At 57.0% G+C, this 23,075-nt stretch overlaps 1 protein-coding gene and 1 non-coding gene across 2 annotated transcripts; both read right to left on the reverse strand.

Annotated features, from left to right (window-relative positions):
• Positions 1–1,844: 1,844 nt before the first annotated feature.
• On the reverse strand, positions 1,845–12,075 carry Ptges (prostaglandin E synthase). Its single transcript, XM_046451824.2, has 3 exons — positions 11,889–12,075; positions 8,478–8,560; positions 1,845–2,701 (listed from the first exon to the last, which is right to left on the reverse strand). The coding sequence occupies exons 1-3, from the start codon at positions 12,015–12,017 to the stop codon at positions 2,452–2,454; spliced, it is 462 nt and encodes a 153-aa protein (XP_046307780.1). The 5' UTR covers positions 12,018–12,075; the 3' UTR covers positions 1,845–2,451.
• Positions 12,076–17,472: 5,397 nt separating this feature from the next.
• On the reverse strand, positions 17,473–17,546 carry Trnav-aac (transfer RNA valine (anticodon AAC)). The gene has a single exon. It is a non-coding gene; the product is annotated as a tRNA-Val (tRNA).
• Between the last annotated feature and the right edge of the window lie 5,529 nt (positions 17,547–23,075).

Below are 23,075 nucleotides of genomic sequence, written 5' to 3' on the forward strand. Positions count from 1 at the left end.
GGGATGGGCCTGTAAGCCCCATCAAGGTCACAGCCAGAAACTCCGCCTTGGATTCTCTGGTTTGGGTGTTTGCAGGAGTTGTCTCTGGGACCTCCCCTCTGAGGCCCTCCCCGCCCTCCTTTACTTCATATAACACATAAAAGCCGACACACACAGGGCGCCCTCCGCCTGCCTCGGGAGAGACCAGCCCCCTGTCCCCCTGCAGACGGTCCGGCTGCCCTAGATCTCAGCTTGACTGTGTCGCCCCCCTGCCTAGAGCCTGCCTTGGCTCCCCAGGTCACAATCCTGCTCCTCCCACCCCAGCATCGCTGCCAGTCAGCCCTGGCGACTCAGCACCTCTGCCCATCCACTGTGCCCGCTCCTCTGGGGCCTGACCAGCAATGTCCTCCCACCAACCCTCTCCAGCAAGAAGCCCTCCCTGTGAGCGCTCCAGGGTCATGGTGACTTAAAACACCCAGGTCAATTCTAGATGTCAGCAGATCTAACTTTAATGTCATTATTTTCTATTTGGAAAATAGAAAGAAATGCCTCCTAGTTCTTTGCATTGGATGTCCACACTTGAAATTCCCTGCTGGGAAGGCACGGTGGCCACACCTGTGATCCCAACAGCTCAGGAGGCTGAGGAAGGAGGATGGAGAGTTCAAAGCCAGCCTCAGCCAGAGTGAGGTGCTAAGCAACTCATTGAGCCCCCGTCTCTACATAATACAAAATAGGGCTAGGGGGGAAAAGAGGGGGCTGGGGATGTGGCTCAGTGGTCCAAGTGCCCATGAGTTGAAGCCCCAGGACTCCCCCAGAATTAAAGTCCCTTCACCGAGCAGACTTAGCCCCCACACACACATCTAGGGGCAGTTGCCACCAGGAAGCGGACCCTCCCCAGCAGGGTGAGGACCCTCCCCTAGGCTCCCACCCCAATCAGGGTGCTCAGCACTTGGTGCTGTCTGTTCTGCCCCCCACCCACTGGAGTGGGACAGGGCTGCCCATGTGAGATGAATGAGGGGGTGCCTGGGGGGCTGCGAGGCCACCTTGTGTGACAGATGCCCCTGCTCCCAGCACATGGCAGGCTCTGAGGAGGGCTCCGGCCCCCACAGCCAGCAGGGAAAACCAACATACAAATGCCCAGTGGCACCTGGACTGTCCCTGCCAGGGCTGTGCCTGCCCCCCCCCAGCACATCCTGGCTCAGGGAGATTGGCCAGGTCACCTCTCCACGTCCTCACCTAAAAGGCAGAAATGTCCTCCTGGAATTGTTTTAAGGAGGAGGCGAGTGGGCGGAGGGCCGTGTCCAGCCTAGACCCGGGCCTTCTCTCCAGATGCGGCCCCGCAGCTCAGGAGCAGAGGCTCCATCTCACCACCAGGGGTCAGTGTTGCCCAGGCCCAGCTCCACGGCACCAGGACCAGCCTGTCTTCTGTGGAGGCCAGGGTCCCCCAGCCAGGGAGCCACCCGCAGCCAGGCAGCGCGGCAGGACAGGGAGAGCGCAGCGCCACAGCCTAGAGGTTCAGAACCTGGGTAGAGCAGACCCGGTCCCTCAAGGTATCTGCCTCCCGGGATCCTCCGTGTCCTGCAGCTAATGACATAGGGCCATGAGGTGGCAGGTGACCTGGTCAGGGCAGAGTGAGGATTCCTGAACCCCAGACCAAGCGCCACCTCACCTGCCCTGGGCAGGGAGGAAGGACGGTCGCTGGCTTGGAGTGGCCCACTTGCTGTGTGACCCAGTCAGGAGGTCTCCGTGCCAGAGATCATGTCCTGCCAGATTGGCCCCGGACACCCAGCAAGCTGCAGTACCAGGCCAGAGGGACAGCGGCAGACGCTAGGAACAGCCAACAGGAAAGGGCAAGAGGCGGTGGCCACAGGTTCGGACAGTACTGTTTAATGATCAAAAACCACCACACAACCAAGACAGAAACCTAGGACACACACACACACACACACACACGGATCCCCACAGGGTTGGAGGCTCACAGTGGAAGGACACCTGGCCGCCCCAGCCCAATCTCTGGAGGGGACGGCTCCTCCCAGGCCTGGCCACCCTGGGACCCTCTTGGCAGCTGTTGTAACACACAGAGGGTGGGTCTTGCTCCAGACCAGCTGGGCAGGGGCTCTGGGATGGCTCCACACTGCAGCCCTGGACTGGACGATGGCAGGTGCAGGCACCCTGAAGGGTGTCCCCTCTCGTCGCTCGGGGAGGGGGCAGGAGCGGGTCACTGCTGTTGCTGAACAGGATTTTCTACCAACCCTGCCATGGGCCACTTCACCCAGGAGCCCACAAGGCTGCACCAGACACACTCACACGCAGGGCTCACAGGCCACCAGCTCAGGGGTCCACACCCCCAGCAGGGGCCGTGGGAGCCAGGACCCGGAGCCCATCACCATCTGGAAGGGACACCAGGTCCCCAGGGACAGTCACAGCGGCTCTTGCCCATGGTCTGGTGGCCGAGGAGGACTCAGCTGCTGGTCACAGGTGGCGGGCTGCTTCCCAGAGGATCTGCAGGGCCATGGAGACGCAGGGCAGCTGGGCCAGGGTGTAGGACACGGAGCGGATGGGTGCCCGCAGCTGGCCCAGGTAGGCCCAGGTGTGCACCAGGCGGCCGAGGAGGAAGACGAGGAAGTGTGCCCAGGCCACCACAGGGTGCGGCCCTAGGAAGGAGTAGACCAGGCCCAGGAAGAGGAAGGGGTAGATGGTCTCCATGTCGTTCCGGTGCGCTCTGGGGAGGAAAGGGGGGTGGTCAGCCGGGCGTCAGCGCGGGGGACACTGTCTTCTGAGACTGTCAGGGAGGCTGGGACTTTGAGGGGTTCCAGACACTCGGGCCACCCCAAGGCCAGGACAAGGCCGAGTGAGAGGGACAGTGGCTGCTTGCTTCTGTCCGAGACAACCAAGCCCTGTGACAGGCCAGGGGGTGGCATACCACAGCCTGGGGCTTGTGGGGACCTGGCCCCTGCCACTCGCCCATCGTCTCTCTGGCCCTTGGACACCAGGCAGGAAAAGCAGGGTAAGAGCTGGGGCTCTGGCCTCCATGGGGTCGGCCTCCCTCCCCTCCCCTCTCCACAGGAACTGAGTCAGACCCGCGCCGCCCCCTGAGTGCAGGCTCCGTCCCTGCGCCTGGCTGTCTCCTGCTCTGAAATCTAAGAGCCACCTCCTCAGGGGTGAGGACAACAGGATGGGGCTGGGCTGACTGGATGCAGCCCAGCCCCAGGGCCCGGGCACGCCTGCCTTGCACTGTACGTGTGGCCGATGGGCTGCCCAGACCCTGCCATAAGTACATGGCCAAGAAAGAAGAGGCCCCCTGCCCGCCAGCCCTGGCTCACTCTCCATGAACCCTGGTGACAGTCAGCTTTCCCTTTGGAGGGTGGGGAGGCCGTGTTCCAAGCAAATTCCCAAAGCCATAGTGACCACGTGGGATGTTCAAATAAACAGGACCCCAGTGCCCTAGCTGTGACCCCCAAGACAGGCCGCGGGTACGTTTCATGGGGACTCTGCTGGAACAGACGCCCCTTCCCAAGCCTGCCAGCTGGATGCACCTCAGCAGCAACTCTGGGTCACCAGGCCAGGCCCAGCCCAGCAGCCCCTGCATGGTGATGGACTTGGAGGCCACCTCTTCCCCACACTGGCAAGAGGAGTCTTAGACAAAGGCCACAGCATGCTGCCTGACCAGAAGAAAAGCAGGCAGAGCAGGGGAGGGAAGAAGACATTTGCGTTGAGCCTTAAGGGTAGGAAGCTGGCCAGGCAAGAGAAGAACATTTTGCCTAGCACTTGCAAAGGCCCTGGGGTAGGAATAAGCAACAAGCATTCACAGGACAGAAAAGTGACCCTGTGCTAGAATGTGCTGCAGGGGGCGGAGGGAGGCAGATGACAGTGGGTGATAGGCTTGCAGAGCAGGACACTGTTCTGAGTGTATGGAGCCTTCCTGAGCCCAGCAGGGGCTGGGTCTTTCTCAGGATGCGGCAGCTGGCCTCTGTCTCCCTGAGACCAACACCGGCCTTCTTTCTCCTTTTATCGTGATCCTTGACCTTGCAACCCAGCCATGAGGAAAGCAAGTCTGCAGCTGGGTGGGTCAGGTGTCCCTCACCATGGGGAGCCTGCTGTCCCCCACACCAAGGAGGGAGCTGGGGTGCATCCTGGGGGTGCACAGGGAGGAGGCAGCCAAGGCCTGCAGCCACGGCTGGTCCCCAAACAAGTCCCTTACCCTGCTTGGGAGTCATGAAGGAAATGATGGGTTTTTCCCAAAATCACTGCACCTAGGACACAGTCCACCAGAATCTGCCACCTATGGGTGGGAGGGACACCCTTGGAAACCCCAGTGAGCTAAGCATGTCTGAAAACAAGGTCTGCTGCCAGTGACCACAGTCAGTGCCACCAGGAGACCCTTGTGAATTGCATATCCGTTTCTGAAAAGCATAACTAGGCCCGGTGCAGTGGTGCACACCTGCAATCCCAGCCTGGGGAGGCTGAGGCAGGAGGATCACAAGTTCGAGGTTAGCAAGGCCCCAGGCAACTCAGAAAGACCCTCACTGAGGATGTGGCTCGGTGGTTAAGCACCCCTGGGCTCGATCCCCGCCCTCCCTCCCCACCCCCCATCAAAAAATGTCCCACTGGGGGAGACGCTTATCCATCCAGAGGCCAGTTCTTCGGGCAGAAAAGCCAACAGGGCCAAGAGCGAGGGGCCCGCAGACCCCGGTGTGGGGAGGCAGCAGGGCCCTGCAGATCCCTGGGAACCCGAGCTGCCTCCCAGCCCAGCCACTGGGCACCCCCAGGAGGCAGGTCCCCGGTGGGAGAGGGGGCGGGCGTGGAGGCCGCTCTGACTCTGGACCTCGGCAGCCTGCCCTCCCTCCCTCCCTGTCCGGCCTCAAACCGCAGCAGGGCCCCCGGGAGGCCACCGTGGAGCCAGGACAGGGAGCAAGGGGAGACCAGGGCCCTCCACCTCCGCCCGCAGGATCGCGGTGGAGACGGTGGAGACGCGGAGGGAGTCACGTAGGGAGACGCAGGCGGAATGTGTCATCCCAATAACAAGGCTTCTAAGCTAAGTCACCAAAGGCCACGAGATGGGACATGCAGGGCTCCGCAGCACGGCCCGCCCCCGCCCTCAGCAGCAGCTGGACACAGAGCCCTTCACTGCAACAGGTGACTGCGGTGGGGAGCGGTCTGGCCAGTGCCGCGGGTCACTCAGAGTCCCCCTTCGGCTCCCCTAACCCTTTCCTGGAGCTCAGCTGCCTGGTGACCAGGGGGTCAGTCCGCTCAGCCCTGCCCAGGGCTTCTTTGTGCGGATGCTGCTGAGCTGCAAGAGGCGACACCACCTACGTGCACCTTAGGTTGCCAGGGTAGTCACCACCATCACCACCGCCGCCGCTGCCGCCCGGGCTGGACACAGCTGCCAGCCCCCGTCTGGGTTTTGCCACACTCCTGATGGCCTGGGCCGCCCAGGCCAAGTGGATAAAGAGCATCTCTGCTCAGCGGGGGCCTCCAGTGCCGCTGCGGAACCCACCGCTGCCGCCTCAGGCAAGTCTGCCTCTCTGGGACTGAGTCCGCCACCACAAAGTGACCCCCTCAGTAACGTCTAGGGGACTTCCAGGCTGACATTTTGGGGTCCAATGCCCTGACAAACCTGTTCTCTTCAATTAAAACTACACATTCCTGCCGGGTGCAGTGGTGAACTCCTGTAATCCCAGTGGCTGGGGAGGCTGAGGCCCAAGGATCACAAGTTCAAAGCCAGCCTCAGCAACGTAGTGAGGCCCTGTCTCAAAATGAAACATAAAAAGGGCCGGGGACTGGCTCAGTGGTTCAGGGCTCCTGAGTTGGACCCCTGATACCAAACAATCAACAGCAAAAGCCACCAAAACCGAAACTACTCCTTCAGCCAAATGCAGTGGCACGCGCCTATAACCCCAGCAGCTCGGGAGGGGGCAGCAGAAGGATCACTAGTTAGTTGGAGGCCAGCCTGGAAACAAACCAGTTCCAATTCCCAGACCCACCAATAAAATAGAGTTCAATGCTCACCATTCTTCTCAGGGGCCACCTGGAAAGCCACATTGCACCAGGCACAGCGGCACACGCTGGTCATGCCAACAACTCAAGAGGGCAAGGCAAGAGGACCTCTACTTCATGGCCAGCCTGGGGAGACCTTATCTCAAAATAATTAAAAGAAGGGGAGGTAGAGCCCAGTGGTTACGTGCCTACCCCTCGCCAGGAAGTGTGGACCGTGTCATGGGAAGACAGTGGCCTGGACAGTGGCCTTTTAAACCTGCTCCCTGCTGTCTCCCGGGGCCAGGCTGAGCTGTGGCTCCCGGTGAGCTACTCTGCAAGGCCAGTTTGAACCCCAAGAACCAGGACCCAGCGCTTTCCAGAGCGGGCGGTTGGGAGGCCTCCTGCGTGCATCAGAACCCTCGGTCTAATGTGTAACTTGCCACTGCCTCGGGCTCCTTCTTGGGCTCAGCCAGGAGTGGCAGACACGGGCTCTTAGTTCTGCACCCTCAAGTCCCCAGGCTGCTCCAGAAAGTCAGGTGGCAGGAGGAGCCCGGGGATCCAGGTGCCACCTGTGCAGAGTAGCTCCCCAATACATCAGTGAATGGATATAAAGCATGATTAGAGAAGCGGTCCTCATAATGTGCCAGCTTGAATCTCAGCACTTAACATCAGCACTAGATGACAGGTCCTTTTGTTGAAAACACTCAGCCCACACAGGCCTCTAGTCTCTCCCAGACACGTCTTGCCACCCAGGACCAGCCACAACACGTCCTCTCGATAGCTGCCTAGACCTCTCATCTCTTCCCTCCCCAGGGCCCAGAGAGTCCCCAGGGATGAGGGTGGCACAAGGGTCAGCAATGTGGGGCCAGGTGTGGGGAAAGCATGCAAAGTCTTCAGCATAGTAGGTGCTCATTAAATGGCGGATGGATGGATGGGAGCTCAGATGGAAGGTTGTATACCATAGTTCTGTTAGAAAGGGTAGGACAGCAATGGACTTCACTTCCTATGACACATCTCTGTAATTTGTTAAAACCACAAGTGTGTATACTGTTGTCAATGGCTAAGAAAAACATAAGGAAAAAACCCACAGACTTTCTTTGCAGAAGAAAAGTTCCTATTATTAAAGTGATGGCATTCTGCCCATTTCCGCCTGTGACGCATGGGGACGTGCTGGGACCTGTGTGATGGTTTGTCTCCTGTCTCACCCCTGTCCAACTACTCCTCAGTCACTCCCTCTGTCCCACAGAGGTGTGACTACCTCTCTTGCCTGCTGGTGAGAAGTACCGGGCAGAAACTGCTACAGACTCCCATAATCACCCTAACCCTAACCCTGCTTAGGTGAACTTATTCTGGGCAGGAATTTTACCCAGGTCCCCACATCTTTTTTTTTTAAGCTAGAGATTGAACCCAGGGCACTTAACCACTGAGCCACATCCCCAGCCCTTTTTACTTTTTATTTTGAGACAGGGTCTCACTAAGTTGCTGAGGAAGATAGTGGCCTTGCAATCCTCCTGCCTCAGCCTCCTGAACCACTGGGGCTACAAGCCCGTGCCCCATGCCCAGCACACAGCCTCTTTTAAAGAATCATTTTGCAAGTACTAGTTACTGACATGGAAAGTGCTCATGAAAGAACTTTCCCTGTAAAAGATCAGGACCCCAATGGTGTTGACAGAATTTTATGAACAATATTTGCACATAGAAGACAAAAGATGAAAAGTCAACAGTGCTAGAATTGAATGGTTTCCCTGTCTCTTTGTATTCTCAGTAATATCCAAATTTTCCACAATGAGTAGTTCTGAGTTTTATGATAAGGAAAAAAACCTTTTTTCTGGGGAATGTTAAGCATCCAAAAAAAAAAAATGTTTACCTTCCTTCAGAATAAAAGAAATGCAAACTGAAGTGGCACCCCTCGCGTTGGCAGGGATCCACCATCAAACAGGACGACCCGCTGCGTGGGCAGGGGTTGCCAGGACGGGATTTATGCGCATGCGCAACGCTTTCTACACCTGCAGTTTTGCGCACAGGTGCTCGTGGAGGAAGACAAGGTGCCCTGCGCTCTGTTCACCATGGAGGAGGACAGAGCCAGAGGCCCCTCGGAGGGGAGCTGGTCAGCCTTATCAGATCAGTGCACCATTCTGAGGTGACCAAAGAGGCCCCTCTGTGAGTCTCCGGGAAACACCTCTGTGCTCGGGACTCGGCCCTGGAGAGCAGCGACGAGGCTCCCGGGGAGGACACGGGGCGGGCCCTGCGGGGCAGACGGGGCACACCTGGAGGCCGGGGCACACCTGGAGGCCGGGTGGGAGGGAGACTACATTTCTCTGAACATCCTTTGCTAACTTTGGAGTTGAGACATGAGCATGTATTTTTTTTCCCAAGATTAATTAGAAATTAAATCAGCGGATGGATTAAAGCTGTCAGAGGGAGGAAGGAACGCAGAGACCTCAGCCTCCCGGAATCCCGAGGTGCTGAGGGGACCTGAAGGACAGGCTGTGTGGGGCCAGGCCGGGGTCGAGGGTACTTGCCTGAGACAACGCTCCACGTCAGGGTCGCTTCGGCAGAACTGGAGGCCACCGTGTCTCAGGGCATCTTCGGGGTTGGCGAAAGCCTGAAACACCAGCCAAGAACCATCATCAGGGGGACAGCCAGGCACCGGTCTGTTTTGCTCATGGACAGAGTTCCCAGGGACACAGCAGTGGCGCAGTCACCCCACCCCCCAACTCAGCCAGCAACCATGAGCTCCTCCTCAGCAGAGAGGAAGGAGAGGAGGGGCAAGGAATGGAAAGGAAGAGAAGCAGACTTGGCCTTGGGAATGTTCACAGGGGACCTGAGACTCTGGGGTCAGAGATGGGACAGTGGGACAGTAGTGGTATTATTAAGGCTGAGGCTGGGTGGATACCCTGACACTAACCAGGTGCAGGGAGGGCTGGAGCAACCACATTCAAGGCAGAAGTCACAGTGTGTGCAAAGGCCCTGAGGCTGGAAGAAATTGAGCAGTTTTGTAGAACAGCAAACCAGTTTGGTTGAAGCAGAGAGAGCAAGGGACAGGGGCCCAAGATAAAGTCACAGAGGACACCAGAGGTCCTGAAGCTGTAACTTTGGTCCATTTTATGCTTTGAATACAGCCCTTGCTGCTCCGCCACTGGCCTTTTTAAAATGAGACCTTTCTTTCTCTTCCTTTCTCCGTGCTCTTCCCTAATCTCAGGGGACACAGGGTCACCTTTCTTCCCCATCCTAGGCAGAGTTATGGGGCCTGGGGCACACACCCACCACAGGAACCAAGTCATCCAGACTTTGGGGATGGCACCAGATCTCAGAAATGAACAGCTCCCAAATTAACAAGCGAGTCCTAACTCTGGACAGAGAACGCGGGGAATTCAGCTTTGAGTCCCCTCTTTGAAAGCCCCCTGTTCCTGCTGATGGGCAGAATCACAGTCTCTGGGACAGGAGACCCCTGTGCTTCTCCTTTACTAGCAAAGCAGTAAAACTTCTTTTTCCTTCTTCTCAGAATCCTGTTTAGTTATTGGATTGGCATGTGGATGAGGATGGAGCTTTTGGGATCAGCACCAACACAGAGAGATTCCCTGGGGCTGGGGACACATGGTAGCAGGTCAAGCCCTTTGAAATTTCTAAGTTGCAAAATAATTAAAAGTTAAATTAAAAAAAAAAATTCCCCAAGCAGTTCAGGGGCTGGGTGTGGCTGGGGTGGGGGAGGTCCTTGCCTGGCAGGGAGAGGCTAAGCCCAGTAAACAGCAGCAGGAGGCGGCTCCTGATCCTCCCTGTGCCTCAACTTCCTCCTCAGGAAGCTCAGAAGGAAACAGAGCTCCAGGTGGCGGGCGTGGGCAGAGGCCCCACAGGAGAAGGGCGCCCAGGGAAGGTCAGTCTTTCTCACTGGAGAGCAGAGACGTCCGACCACATACAGGTCATTGAAGGCCCTGTCACACTGTCCCCACTGGCCCCCAGGCAAACAAAATCAACCCTGCAGATCTAGCAGCACAAACAGCAGACCCTGAATCTCAGCAGCAGGTTTCTAACTGCTCACCTGTACCAAACCCACCCTCTGGCTCAGGCTCCCCCCAGGGTGGGTTTGTCCTTCCCAGTGGGCCTGCCCCTGCCCTGCCCCCGCCCTGCCTGGCCCCAGGCAAACCAGGCTCATCAGGAGGATGACAGCTCCCCTGCTCTCTGCGGGTCCTTAAGTCAATGTATCATGGACTCTGAAAGTCCCAGGCAGAGTCCTGGGTCCCCAACACCTTTCTAAGGGTCTCTGCATTCGCAGGTGCGGGCCTCTGGAGCCCATGGCCACAGGTTGTTCTTCTGGCCAATGTGGTTCAAAGACAAGTAGGCCTGGCCAGGGGCCAGCTGCCCTGCTGACCAGAAGCCCAGGGGGTCGGATGTCCTGGCTCTAGTGGAGCCAGAGGCCTGCCTCTGGACGCTCTCCCAGTGACCCCTGGCTGCTGGGGTTCTCAGAGTCAGTTACTAGTAAATCACGAGGACCACCGTCTGGGAGGCTCTGCTCTGTGCAGGGAGCTACCTCCCCAGCTTGCGCCGGGGCCCAGGCTGCCTCTGTCAGCTCTGCTCCGTGCTCTGCCCCAGGTCCTTCAGCGCAGAAATGAGAGGGGCGCTTGGCCTTGAGGAGCTGCCACCCCAGCCCAGGCCGCCCCTTGGGTGGTTTCCTCCTGCCTGGCTCTGCTGCTCAGAGGCCCGGAAAGGGTCACCTCCGCCCTTCTCTGAGTTCACCTGTTTGAAAGGAGACTTCTGGGCCTGTGTGGGGGCACAGGCCTGCAATCCCAGCCAGGGAGGCTGAGGCAAGAGGGTAATGAGTTCAAAGCCAGCCTCAGCCACTCAGCAAGGCCCTGCCTCGAAATAAGAAAAAGAATTGGGGTGCAGCTCAGTGGTCAAGCACCCTTGGGTTCAGTCCCTGGTAGCAAAAAAAGAAAAAAAAAAGGAAACCACTCTGCCTGCTGTTCAGAACCACAGTGCCAAGACTGAGCTCAGGACCCAGGCACCTGGGTGTGGGATGTGATGTCTCCTCTCCCAGCCCAGAAAAGTCAGGTGGAAGTGGCTCCTCCCCAGGGCCCCCAGTGCTGTGGTGGGGAGTCCCGTTCAGCTCTGCAACCCCGACCCCAGGAAGGACTGTGGGTGAGGCAGCGCCCCTGCCCCATGCATGCCTGCACTCCAAGTCCTAGGCAGGTCAAGGTGGAGAACCAGTGGACTCCGGGAGGCCTGTTGTGGGCAGCACCTCTGCCTTTAATCTTGCCTGTGCTGCTCCAGGGGTTCACGGGGACCCCCGCCCCCAGGGCCCACCCACACACAAGCCAGAGGCAGCCTCCCTTGCACTTCATGAAAGGAGTCCTCTATCTATTGTACCTGGGCCCCGAATGCACAGGTGCCGGACTCTGGGGTCTAACAGGTTGCTGCAGACCCGCGGGGGCGGCAGGGGCCCTCCTGCCAGCCCTGGCCCAGCTCCTCATCATTATTTTGAATCAGGGACTTGGCTTAAGGGAGATTTCTTCCCCAAACACCCCGGTGGCGGGGGCCGGTGGCGGGGGCCAACCTGGCCTCGGGAGCCTGCGGCGGGCCTGGAGAGCTGCGGAGCGGGAATTCAGCTTAATTTCTCGGCCTCCTATTTTGCGGGTCTCCACTCCACCCAGACACTGGGTCTCACTGCCGGGAAGCCACCAGATCGGACAGGAGCTTTGGGCTGTCCGAATCCCCAGCTGCGCCTTCCGGGACGTGCCAAGTCCCAACCTGGCAGCCCGGCAAGTCGGCGGGCTGCTCGCCCCGGGATCCTCCAGGGCGGGAGGGCGCAGCTCCAGGCCACTCACGCGCTGGCCCACCGCACACCTTGGCCACGACTCCTTGATGCCGCACTTTCCCCAGCGCAGCGAGAGGGACCGCCAGCGAGCCCAGGGCGGGGGCCCCCGGGCGGCACGTACCTTCTTCCGCAGCCTCACTTGGCCTGTGATGACCGCCACCACGTACATCTTGATGACCAGCAGCGTGCTGCAGAGCAGGAAGGCCGGCAGAGTCGGCCCGCTCACCGTCGTCAGGCTTGGGGTAGGCATCGCGGCCAGCTGGCGGGAGCTCCGGCTCGGGTCGGCGCGACCGTGGGTCTGAGCGTCGGGGCAGAGCAGCCTGCAGCAATAAGAAGGAGGCGGGCGGGTGAGGGGCGGGGCTGCCTCCGGCCCCGCCCGCCCCGCCCCACCCCGCCCCTCGGCGGGCCCCCTCCTCCCAGGAGACCAAAGACAACTCGTGCGCGCAGATGCTTCCAAAGCTGAGCGCAGGGCGCGCCCACCCCCAGTCCTGGCTCAGGACCCTGCTCCCAGGCGAGCCCTGGAGCACTTTCCAATCAGCTTCTGGTCTCCTCTGGGACATGGGCGTGCCCCACGCACAGCCCACCTCCGGGGCTGCAGCGAGGCGACCCCCTGGCAGCGTCTGCACCTGTGGAACCTGTTGCCGACCCGTTCCACCTGCCCAAGGGTCGCGGCAGGCAGTGCGTGAGAACCAGGCCCCACACTCGCCCCAACGCTGGAACCACAGCCCCCAAACACGGACGTGACTGCGGGGAAAAGTCCTTCCATAAACACCCCGTCCACATTCCCATACCCCAAACTGGCAAATATGTCACCTGGCGTGGCAGAAGGGACTCTGTAGATGGGACTCCATAAGGATCTCAAGACTCTAGGGCTGTCTGGATGCGTTCAGTGCCACCCCAGGCCCTTCTGGGGGGGGTGTTAGAATTGTCAGAAGCAAAGTGGGATGGACAGAGGAGGGGAAAGGGCAGATGGGCTCTGGGGAGGCCTGAGCTGCTGGCTTCCAAGCTGAAGGAGGGCCCCAGAGCCATCTTCCTGTGGAAGGTGGAAAGGTTCTACTCATTTGTTGATTTATTTAGAACTGGGGATTTGAACCCAGGGATGCTCTACAACTCAGCCACATCCTCAACCTTTTTTATTTTTTATTTTGAGACAAGGTCTCACTAAGTTGCTGAGGCTGGCCTGCCGCAGTCTGGCTGGGCACAAATGACGGAGCCACCACACAGTCTGTAGGTTCAAACAGCAACTCTTTATTTCTGAACTCTACACACACGCTTTCCGGGAACACACTCCCTCCACCGGGCTCCGCATGCCAATTCTCCCGGAACCCCTTGGGAACCCCTTGGGAACCCCTTGAGAAGTCAATGGGAACTCCAAAGTAGCAGGCGCCCAAGGCAGCAAGATCCGCCCTAAACCCAGCAGGATCCGCCCTAATCCCGGAGCCACCCTATTCCAGAGGATCCGCCCTAATCCCAGAACCGCCCTAATCCCAGAGCAGGGTCACCTTTCAACCATTCCCTCTAGCAAAATGCCAGGCATTCATTCCGACTAAACTGTGGCTCTCAACACCGGCCTCCAATATGTGATCCTCCTGCCTCAGCCTCCTGAGTCGCTGAGACCACAGGCATACATCACCACACCTGGCTTAGAATCTGCAAAGGTGAGGACACAGATTGCTCCTCCCTGGAGCCCCTAGAAGGGACATGGCCTTGCCAATGCCTTGATCTTAGCCCTGTGAGACTTATTTCTGACCCCCAGAATTCAGGACAATACTTGGTATAGTTTTCAGCCTGGTGACTTGTATGGCAGCCATGGGAGCCGCATGTCACACCTGTCTTTGTCAGAACCTAGTTTTCTAGGAGACTCTTTCCTGAAAAGCCTTCAGCTCCTCATTAGAAAGCATGGACAGTCAGTGACTAGGATTCTCTGAGTCCCTCACCTGCTGGTCCCGCTCCTTCCCTGAGGCCTTGGCCATGGCCTTCTCCAGGTTCCCGCTCATGTCACTTTGCTGACACTTTAGGAGGTGCCCAGGGAAGAAGGAAGGAGAAAAATCAGTCTCTCATGCTGCTCCACTCTCCCTCCCAAGCCAGTCCTTGAGGACAGCACTGGCCAGATGGACAGCAGGACCAGTCTGCCCTGGGCCCTAAAGCAGCAGAGAGCAAGGGAATGGCCGGCCTGAGCCAAGCTCAGCTGGCACTAGATCCCAGAGCCAGCCCTTTGCCGCAGCTGTGTGGTCTCGGGTGAGCAGATTCCCTCTCTGATCTGGTTCTCTGGGTTGTAAAACGCAGGTGAACGTCAGTTATTTCCCACAAACATTTTGGAAATTCAAAGGAATCGTCTACCCAGCCTCATTAGTAAGTACCAGGCACACAGTAGATCCTGCTTCATTCTGAGCCTCTGAGCCTCCATTTCCTCCTCCTTAAACTAGGGATACTAGTCCCTGTCCAGCCAGCTTGTCAGGAGGAGGACTGTTGGAAAGCCCCAGCCTGCGGCTGGGGGTGGGGTGCTCCTCGCCTGCTCACCAGGTGCCAAGGATTTCTTTATCTGGACAAAAGATGCACTTGATAAACTGAAAGCCCAAAACATGAATTGCCAGGCCAGGCTGTCCCACCCCACTAGATAAATGGGAGGTCACCCTCAGGGACAGGACAAGGCAAGCAGGGGATGTCCTGACACACAGCTCATTCCTGGCTGCATGTCACAGGGGTCCTGTGAGCGTTCCTTGTCACTGTTTTCTTCTGAGCACAGAGGGTGCCTGCCTTTCTTGGGCCCAGCGGGGGGGCCCTGCTGAGGGTGGCCGTCTCCTCATCTGAAAGCTTATTTGGTGGGGCACAGAGTCACACACCTGCATTCCCAGCAGCTGTGGAGGCTGAGGCAGGAGGATGGCACATTTGAGGCGAACCTCAGCAAGACCCTGTCTCAAACAATAAAAAGCTCTGGCATCCAGGCGCGGTGGTGCACACCGTAACCCCACTGGTCCAAGGGGCTGAGGCAGGAGGATCACAAGTTCAAAGCCAGCCTCAGCAACTTAGTGAGGCCCTAAGCAACTCAGTGAGACCCTGTCTCTAAATAAAAAATAAAAAGGGCTGGGGATGTGGCTCAGTGGTACAACTGGGTTCAATCCCCAGAACCAAAAAAAAAAAAAAATGGCTCAGTTTTAGGGGCAGGGTGCAGCTCAAGGGTAGAGTACACACAGGCCCTGGGTTCCATCCTCAGCATCACACAAAAGGAAAATAAATAAAGAAGAAAGAGCTCAATTGTGAGGTTACCTTGAGCCCAGAGCGAGAGGGGTTTTTCAGGGAAATTCTCCTGACTGCGGTATGTGACTCTGGGGTAGACATGCTTCCTGTCCTCTGCTGAATGAACTGGCAAGCAAGGGCCTGGCAGGGAGGATAACCCTCCTCTGATCTCTGGCCAGGAATTTCAGTCAATGGAAGCAGCTACCCGTGTTTTGGGAGGCGGTGGTGACGGCGGTGACGGAGAGGTTGCTTCTCTCAGTTTCGCTTTCTTTGCTTTTAGGGGGTGGGTGTCCCCTGCCAAGCTGGGAGACGGAGGCAGGGAAATGAGGGTGAGAGAAGCTTCTGGAAGCACTTCAGATGCTGGTGACGCAGGGGGACACGGACATAAAATTCCCCCCGCCGTGTTTTCAGCTTGGCGCCGGGCCGCATTTTCTTCTAAACCCACGGGAAGTTCTCCCCGTCACGATCCTGCAACCCTAGGCAAAGAAGGGTCCTTGTGTGGAAGCGGCCGTGGCCCCATGGCCCATCCCAGCTCCCTGGGGGGCATTTCCTGAGGATCAGAAAGCCCCTCTCCACGAGGGCTGAGGCTGGGCCTGGGGACATCAGAGGAGGAAGCGGCCCCACCTCGGCCACCGGCTCCTGATCTCCGACTGCTGCTGGGCTTTCCGTGCCCAGTGATGAGAAAGAGAAACCGACAGGGGCCAAAGTGACCTTTCAAGTGTGACCTGTGCTGGAGTGGACCCTGCCCCAACTCGTGGCCACAGAGGAGACCCTGCCAACAGCTCAGAGGGTTGCTGCCCCAGGCTGCTCAGCCCTCCTGGGTGGAGGCCCGCCAGGAGAGGCCCTGGACTCCCTCAAGATGAAGAATTCAGGGAAAGGCCGGTGCTCCGTGGGTCGGCCCCCCTCTCTCTTCCCTTCTTCTGCAAGAAGGTAGCCTCTTCAAGGAACTGGGGACACTCTGGTGGGTTTCCAAACAGTGACCCCTCAGAAGGGCCTCCATTAGCCGGTGGCCATGGGACCCAAGCCCCTCCATCAGTGTCTGGCCACAGTGGCTGGTCCAAGAAGGGCCAGTGGAGACCCTGCCTGGAGGTTTCTATGTCGACATGGGTAGAGAGGCCCTGGGCTCTGAAGCGGGCTGTGAATGGCTTTGGTCTGAAGGGAACCTGTGTCCAGGAGAAGAGGAGGCCCCGGCCTCTGACTCACCCAGGCCCAGAAGTCTAGGACTTTCCTTTTTTGCTTAAAAATAAATAAATAAGTAAAATCAGTCAAATTACATCCTATTTTCCCCCACACTTTGCCATGGCTCCAGCTCGGGCAGTCCCAGTCCAAGTCTGGCCCTGGCCCCGGGCCCATCCCATCTGGTCTCCGTTTTCTCTCTGCAGGCCGCCTCCACTGTCTCCCAGCCACACTGTCCTCTCAAGAAGGCCACAGTCCTGCCTCTGGGCCTTGCCTCTGGCTGGTCCCTGTGCCTGGCCTTCTCTTCCCCAGGGACCCTCTGGGCCGACCCCTGATCTCCTTCAAGTCTTCCCTTCAACCTGACCTTGTCCAGGGGCTCTGGTCACCTGATCAGTTCTGAGGAGGCCCTGGGGCCTTTCGTGCCCCTGATTTGCTGGATTTCCATAGCTCTCAGCTCCCAGGCCAAGGCTTGAATTCTCTGGACCCTCCCTGCCCACCAGCTGTTTAGGGCAGGGACCTGGTTCACTGATGAACCAGCAAGGACTAGGACCAAGCTGACCGGTGGCCACAGCTGAAGAAGCTGATTTGGTTTGGATTTCTGTCCCTCAGAACCAAAAGAATCTAGACTGAGATAAGAGACACTTCTACTTTTCTTCTAGGAGATTGGCCCTGCCTACTTCCTGGAATGCCTGCCAGGGGGGGGCCTGGCTGCACCTCTGCTGGGGAGAGGGCAGGAAGAGGCCCGTGTGTCTCGAGTGGGGCAGGGTGACGGTCAGGCTGGCATGGGAGCCGGATAACGGGGGCCTGGCCCCAGAACACCTGCCCTTGTAATCCTTCAGTTAGATATGAAAGCTGAGGTGCCCTGTGACAGCGCGAACACCCAGCCGGGCAGCATCAGAGGCGGACGCCCGTTGACGGGCACAAGTGGTTAGAGCAGGAAGCTGCCCATCAGTGAACCACCCGGTCCCTGGCACCTACTCCCAAGGTGACACCCCACCTACAGACAGTAGCCACCAGGAGGAAGGACTTCCCGATCCTGCCTCTACACAGATGAACCCCGAGAACAAGGTGCCAAGGGAAGGAAGACAGACAGGAGGCCACGTAATATAGGATTCCATTTATATGAACTGTCCAGAGCGGAAGATCCACAGTCAGGGGTGGGTGGGGGCAGGTGGGTGGGGGTGCCTTGCCGGGGTTTCTTCTGGGAGGATGGCAAGTTCTGGAAATGGACAGTGGTGCCGAGTGCACACTGGTGGGGCTGCACTAATAACACTGAGCTGTGCTATTGCTAATGTTGCAGTGCTGGGGATTGAACCCAGGGCCTTGCACATGTTAGGCAAGCGCTCTACCATTGAGCTACACTGACAGTCTCCAAATGGTAACTTTCAAGTGGTTAGTTCTATGTTACGGAGAAAAGAGAACTGGGTACAGTGACACACACCTGTAATCCCAGCGACTCAGGAGGCTGAGGCAGGAGGATCACAAGTTTGAGGCCAGCCTCAGCAATTTAGTGAGATTCTCAGCATTTAGTGAGACCCTGTCTCAAAATGAAAACTAAAAGGGACTGGGAATGCGGCTCAGTGGTAAAGAGCCTCCACGTTCAATCCCCAGTACCTGTCCCCCATCCCCCAAAAAGAGAAGAGCCGGGCCTCTGTCCTGTGCGTGGCTGTACTGGCGGCGCCTGGCGTGGTGTGTGCGCACAGCCGCACTCAGTCAATATTTACGGAAGGCCGGCCACTTGAATGCGTGGGTGAAGTGCTGCTCAGTTCCTAGCTGACTGTCCTCCTCTCCTGTTTCAGGAGATACAAACACACTTGTGTCTGCGCCAGGCTCTGACCACAGCGGCCCTTGATGGAGGCCTTCTGCTGCTCCTGGCCTCCAGGTCTCTGCTCCTGTCACTGCTGATGCCTAGAGCGGAGGCCACAGCTCCCCCGCACCCCGCAGGACCCCGCTGACTGCAGAGGTGAATGGGAGCAGGGTGGAGAAATGTCGTCTCAGCACAAACTGCGGCCAAGACATTTCCAGGGCTGCTGCTGTCACCCTGAGAGTGGCTTTAGGCGAGCAGCTCAAGCATCAAGGGGCACACGCAGTGGAGGCTCACACGTGCACCGCCCTCGGATGCCGTTCCCCAGGGGCCCTGGCGCAGATGGGCCATTCCTATGTGCGGCTCTTGGACACATCAGGGACCCATTTCCTGGGAAGCCCTGCGGGGAGCCTCGCATTCCTCACGTTGGGCTGGCCAGGCCGCTGGGACAGCTGGCCAGGGTTTTCAGACACTCGGAAGGCCGGGAGCCCCTCCTGCTTCCCCAGCAGGCTCCAAAGGCACCACCCCTCCCCCACGGGGACTCTGTCACGAGACTGTATTTTATGACTGTTTCTTACTAATCCCCCAAATATGCCAGATGTTGACATGTTTAGGGGGCGAGATGTGAGCTTCCTCGACTTCTGACTCAAGGGTCTTTTTATTTTTTTGTACCAGGGACTAGCCCCAGGGGCACATAACCACTGAGCCACATCCCTAGCCTGTTTTTTATATTTTATTTAGAGACAGTTGCTGAGGCTGGCTTTGAACTCACAATCCTCCGGCCTTGGCCTCCAGAGCCGCTGGGATTACAGGCGGGCACCGCTGTGCCCAGTAACACAAGGGTCTTCTATGTAACTCACGGATGGTCCAGCTCAGCCTCAGCCTTGCTGGGCACCGGAAGCTCCCTGTCAGTTATAGCAGGAGCAGCCATAGCCACCACCATCTGTCCTGTGAGCCAGTGCCCTAAGAGGGGCTGAGTTCCACCCAGCCGGGGACCCGGTCCTCGCCCAGCCCTGCAGGGTATCCTCAGGCCATTTCACAGGTGGAGGAGACCCAGGGCTCCTAAACCACACACCTCCTAAACCACACCTCATCTCCCAGGGCAGATAACCTAGTGTTAGTTCTCAAAGCTAGGCTGTCCCAAGCAGGAGCCCCCACCCTTACCCCCAGGCGGGCTGAGGTTGGAATTCCAGCCGGCCGGCCGTTCCCTTCTTGCACAACAGTTTAGTCGTTCACAATTCCTTCCTATGCAGAGCTGGATCTACTTTTGAGGGCCAAGAACACACCCTCTCCCCCACCCCCACTGCCCTTCAGAACTGGAGGACACCACTGGGCCCACCCTCATCTCATCTGGCAGGACACACAGCCACCACCCCATCCGCTGGGATCTCATTTTCCGGCCCCACAACTGGATCATCTCAGTTCATAAAAAGCCCTTCTACTGGGGCATACATACCCCATGTGCCACCGACCCATTTAGGACCAGAGGGGGACCAGCATCCCTTGCTGCTATAAGCAGGAAGAGTAGTGACTCCAAGCAGTTCTGGCCACAGGAAAAAAAACGAAATGCAATGCCCTTTGTGCAAAAGTTATGGAGAATTTCAGAACAGGGACAGTCACATGGGATCCCACAAAGTGTGATGTTACATTCCCATAATCCCAGCAATTTGGGAGGCTGAGGCAGGAGGATCACAAGTTCAAGGCCTGGGCAATTTATGGAGACCCTTGCTGGGATTATAGATAGCGCCACCATGCCGGGCAATCCTTTTTAAATAGTGCTTACATAATGCCTACTATGTCCTGGAAATCATTGTGTGGACTGAGGTCGGTGTTATTATTTCCATTTTGCAGATGAGAAAACAGCTGTAGAGTCCTTGTGTACCTTACGCAGCTCCGTACTTAGTAAGCACTGGGGGTTCTTGCTGTATGACAGTCCTCTGGAGGAAGAACTCCCAGCACTATTCATTCAGTCTTCAAAGAGGATTCCAGAGGCTGGGGGCAGAGTGGGGAGCACATGTCATACAGTGATCGCAAGTGGAGTATTCAAATCCGGATCCGTAGGCCAGGCCCCGTGGTGCACGCCTGTAATCCCAGCAGAGGCCGGAGGATTGAGAGTTCAAAGCCAGCCTCAGCAACTTAGTGAGGCCCTAAGCAACTCAATGAACCCCTGTCTCTAAGTAAAATACAAAACAGGGCTGGGGATGTAGCTCAGTGGTCTAGTGCCCCTGAGTTCAATCCCCAGTACCAAAAAAAAAAAATCAAAAAAAAAAAAAATCAAGATCCATCCATTGGCCCACCCCGCGCTGTGAGCCCTTTGCAATCCAGCCTTGCCAGTGAACCCAGATGGCCTGCTTCTAGTAAGCTGCAAGTGTCTCCTAAAGGGGTACATCCAAGTCCTAACCTCCACACCTGTGAATCCACCTCACTCGGAAACAGGGTGAAAAGCCAGCCTCTACCTCAGAGCAAAGCCTGTCCAAGGAAGCGGGCGGTTGTGACCCTTGCCCTTGGAAAGACCCCCAGAGCACTCCTAGGCATATACCCACCCTCTGAGTTGTTTATCTATAAATAACAGGAGAGATCTGTGGAGTCAGGTGTCCCTGACTCAGTCAGGCTAGGTGAGGACCCATAGCAGCCCCCTAGCAGCCACCAATCAGCATGAGACAGGGAAAATACCTGGGATGCCAGATGACCCTCCCAGTAGTTTATGGTGGTTGATAATGTGTTGGGAAACCAGGTTGTTCAGCACTTACACCCCTCATGGCCTAAACCAATCAAACGAATCCCCCTCTTGTACTAGCCAACCACCTTTACCCAACTTGTTCCCACCAGTGAATGTGCTGATCATGTTTTAGAGTTGTTTTATGATTTTTCCCACATGTGTGATGATTTGCTAAGAGATGCTATGATGTATGTAAAGTCCCTGCCTTCCCCAAAAAGTGTATAAAACTGCTGCAAACCCTGGGCTCTGGCCTCTCAGGGTCACCAGTTGCTGTGCTAGCTGGCAATAAATGCCTCTTTGCGGCTGACACTGATCTCGGTCTTGGGTGGTCTTTTGGGGGTCCCAAATTCAAGCATAATAAGGGCCCGTATTAGGTAGGGTTCCCTGGGGAGAGACCCGACAGGAGATGCACGTGTCCCCGCATCATACAGCCTCCCACGTGGAAGGACTCTTGGTGATTCATAGTTGGCTCCTGGTTAGGGCCCGGGAGTCGTAGGATCTGCCCAGCAAGCTCAGGCCCAGGAGGGAAAAGCTCCGTCCTGCCTCCTCCGCCTCCGCTCCAGGCCTCAGTGGACCCACGGAGGCTGGTACTGGAGAGGGCGCTCTGTGCCACGGAGGGGAGCGGTCTCCTCTGGAAGGACCTCACGGACACACAGCAGGCTTGACCTGGCCCGCTGCACCCGCCAAGTCCACGCATGAAATCAACCACCAAAAATCCACCCGGGTCCGCCAGGCACAGGCCTCCTAACCTCCCCTCAGCTCCTAGGAAGGTGAAGGTGCAGCCCCACTAAGTGCCTAACCACCACCGTCCCGCCGGAGGCGGACACCCTGCCCCTTCCAGAAGAGGATGTGAGGCTGGAGTGACCTCCCTTTTCCCTCCACGTTGCTTAGCCTCAACCCTGAGACTAGGATCAGAACAGGTGGCACCACGGGAGAACAGGAGGGGAGAAAACAAGGGCCCGCAGGGACAGGCACTCAGAGCCCTGGGAAGGGGCGCTCACAACAGTGGCCGTGTCTGTTTCCAACTGGTCACGGGCTGGAGCTGGTATTTAAGATACATAGCACATAAGTTTAGATACGTTACATAAGTGTATAGATATATATATAAATTTGGGGGGGTACTAGGATTGAACCCAGGGATACTCTACCATCGAACTATAGGCACAACCCTATTTTTCTTTAAGAGAGGGTCTTGTAAGTTACTGAAGCTGACCTTGAACTTGTGGTCCTCCTGCTAGGTAGGATCATAGCCATGCACTATCATACTCAGTCAAGGGTGATCACGGTGGGCCTCTTTTGGGTCGTGGTTCAGCCAACCAGTCCACCAAACAGCAAGAGCCCTTTCTAAGGCCCTGAGTTGAGCTGATGAATGCAGATCCCTGCCCCGAAAGCCTGTGGGTGTGGGTGTGGGTGTGTTCCCTGGAAGGCACGAGTTGAAAAGGTAATCCCCAAAGCCATATAATAATGGCATTTGCAGGTGAGGCCTTTGAGAGATGACTGGGTCGTAGGGTTCTTGTCCTGGTTAGTGGTTTAATCCACTCAGGGGGTAATGGGTTCCGGAGGGAGTGGCTTGCTTACCGAAGGAGCTTTCTCTGGCAGCTGCTTTCATCTGGCCATGTGAGATCCAGCACCACCGCTGCAGAGAGTCTCCAACAGCACCAAGTCCCTCACCAGATGTGCCCTTTCCCTTGAACTTCCCCAGCCTCTACAACTCTAAGACATAAACTTCTTCTCTTCATAAATTACTCAGCCTCAGGGATTCTGTTATAGCACCCGAGAACAGATTAAGACCGAATCAATGTCAATATAGAACATCCGATCCTTTATGTTCCTTCAATGTTTTTACACATGTACCCAGAAATCTATCTATTTCTAAGTAGAAAACTCAAGGAGTTCTTTTGGAGTATAACATACCTTCTCACCCTAAACCTGCTGAGGGTGTTGTGAGAACCTCTGATTTACAACCCATAAGACTTGCAATGGACATCTGAAACAGAGGTTGTAGTCTCGTGAGCCTGTCCTAACTTCAGGAAGTTAGTATCAAAATTTCTTGGTGTGGAAAATCCGTGTATTTGGTGTCAGAAGTGTTAAGCAGCAGTGGCGGTGGTGGGTGGTTCTTTTATCAATATATTATTTTCAAGTGCAATCAATGTTTTTAAATTGATGAGATATTTCACATGTCCTTCATAGTAGGCCTTGAATCCAGCGTGGACTTTACACTCGCAGCCTTTCTCAACTGGACTCAATACGCTTGGGGAGCCAGTGCCCACACCTGACCTGCAGTGGCTTCATGGACAGCACAGTTGCACACAGAGGCAAGGATAATGTGGCCTGCCTTTCGCTGGCTAATACAGTGCTCCAGGACTTATGCT

Source organism: Marmota monax, unplaced genomic scaffold, assembly GCF_021218885.2.
Source record: "Marmota monax isolate L192 unplaced genomic scaffold, Marmota_monax_Labrador192_F-V1.1 WCK01_AAM20220418_F8-fsc00020, whole genome shotgun sequence".
Classification (NCBI taxonomy): Eukaryota; Metazoa; Chordata; class Mammalia; order Rodentia; family Sciuridae; genus Marmota; species Marmota monax.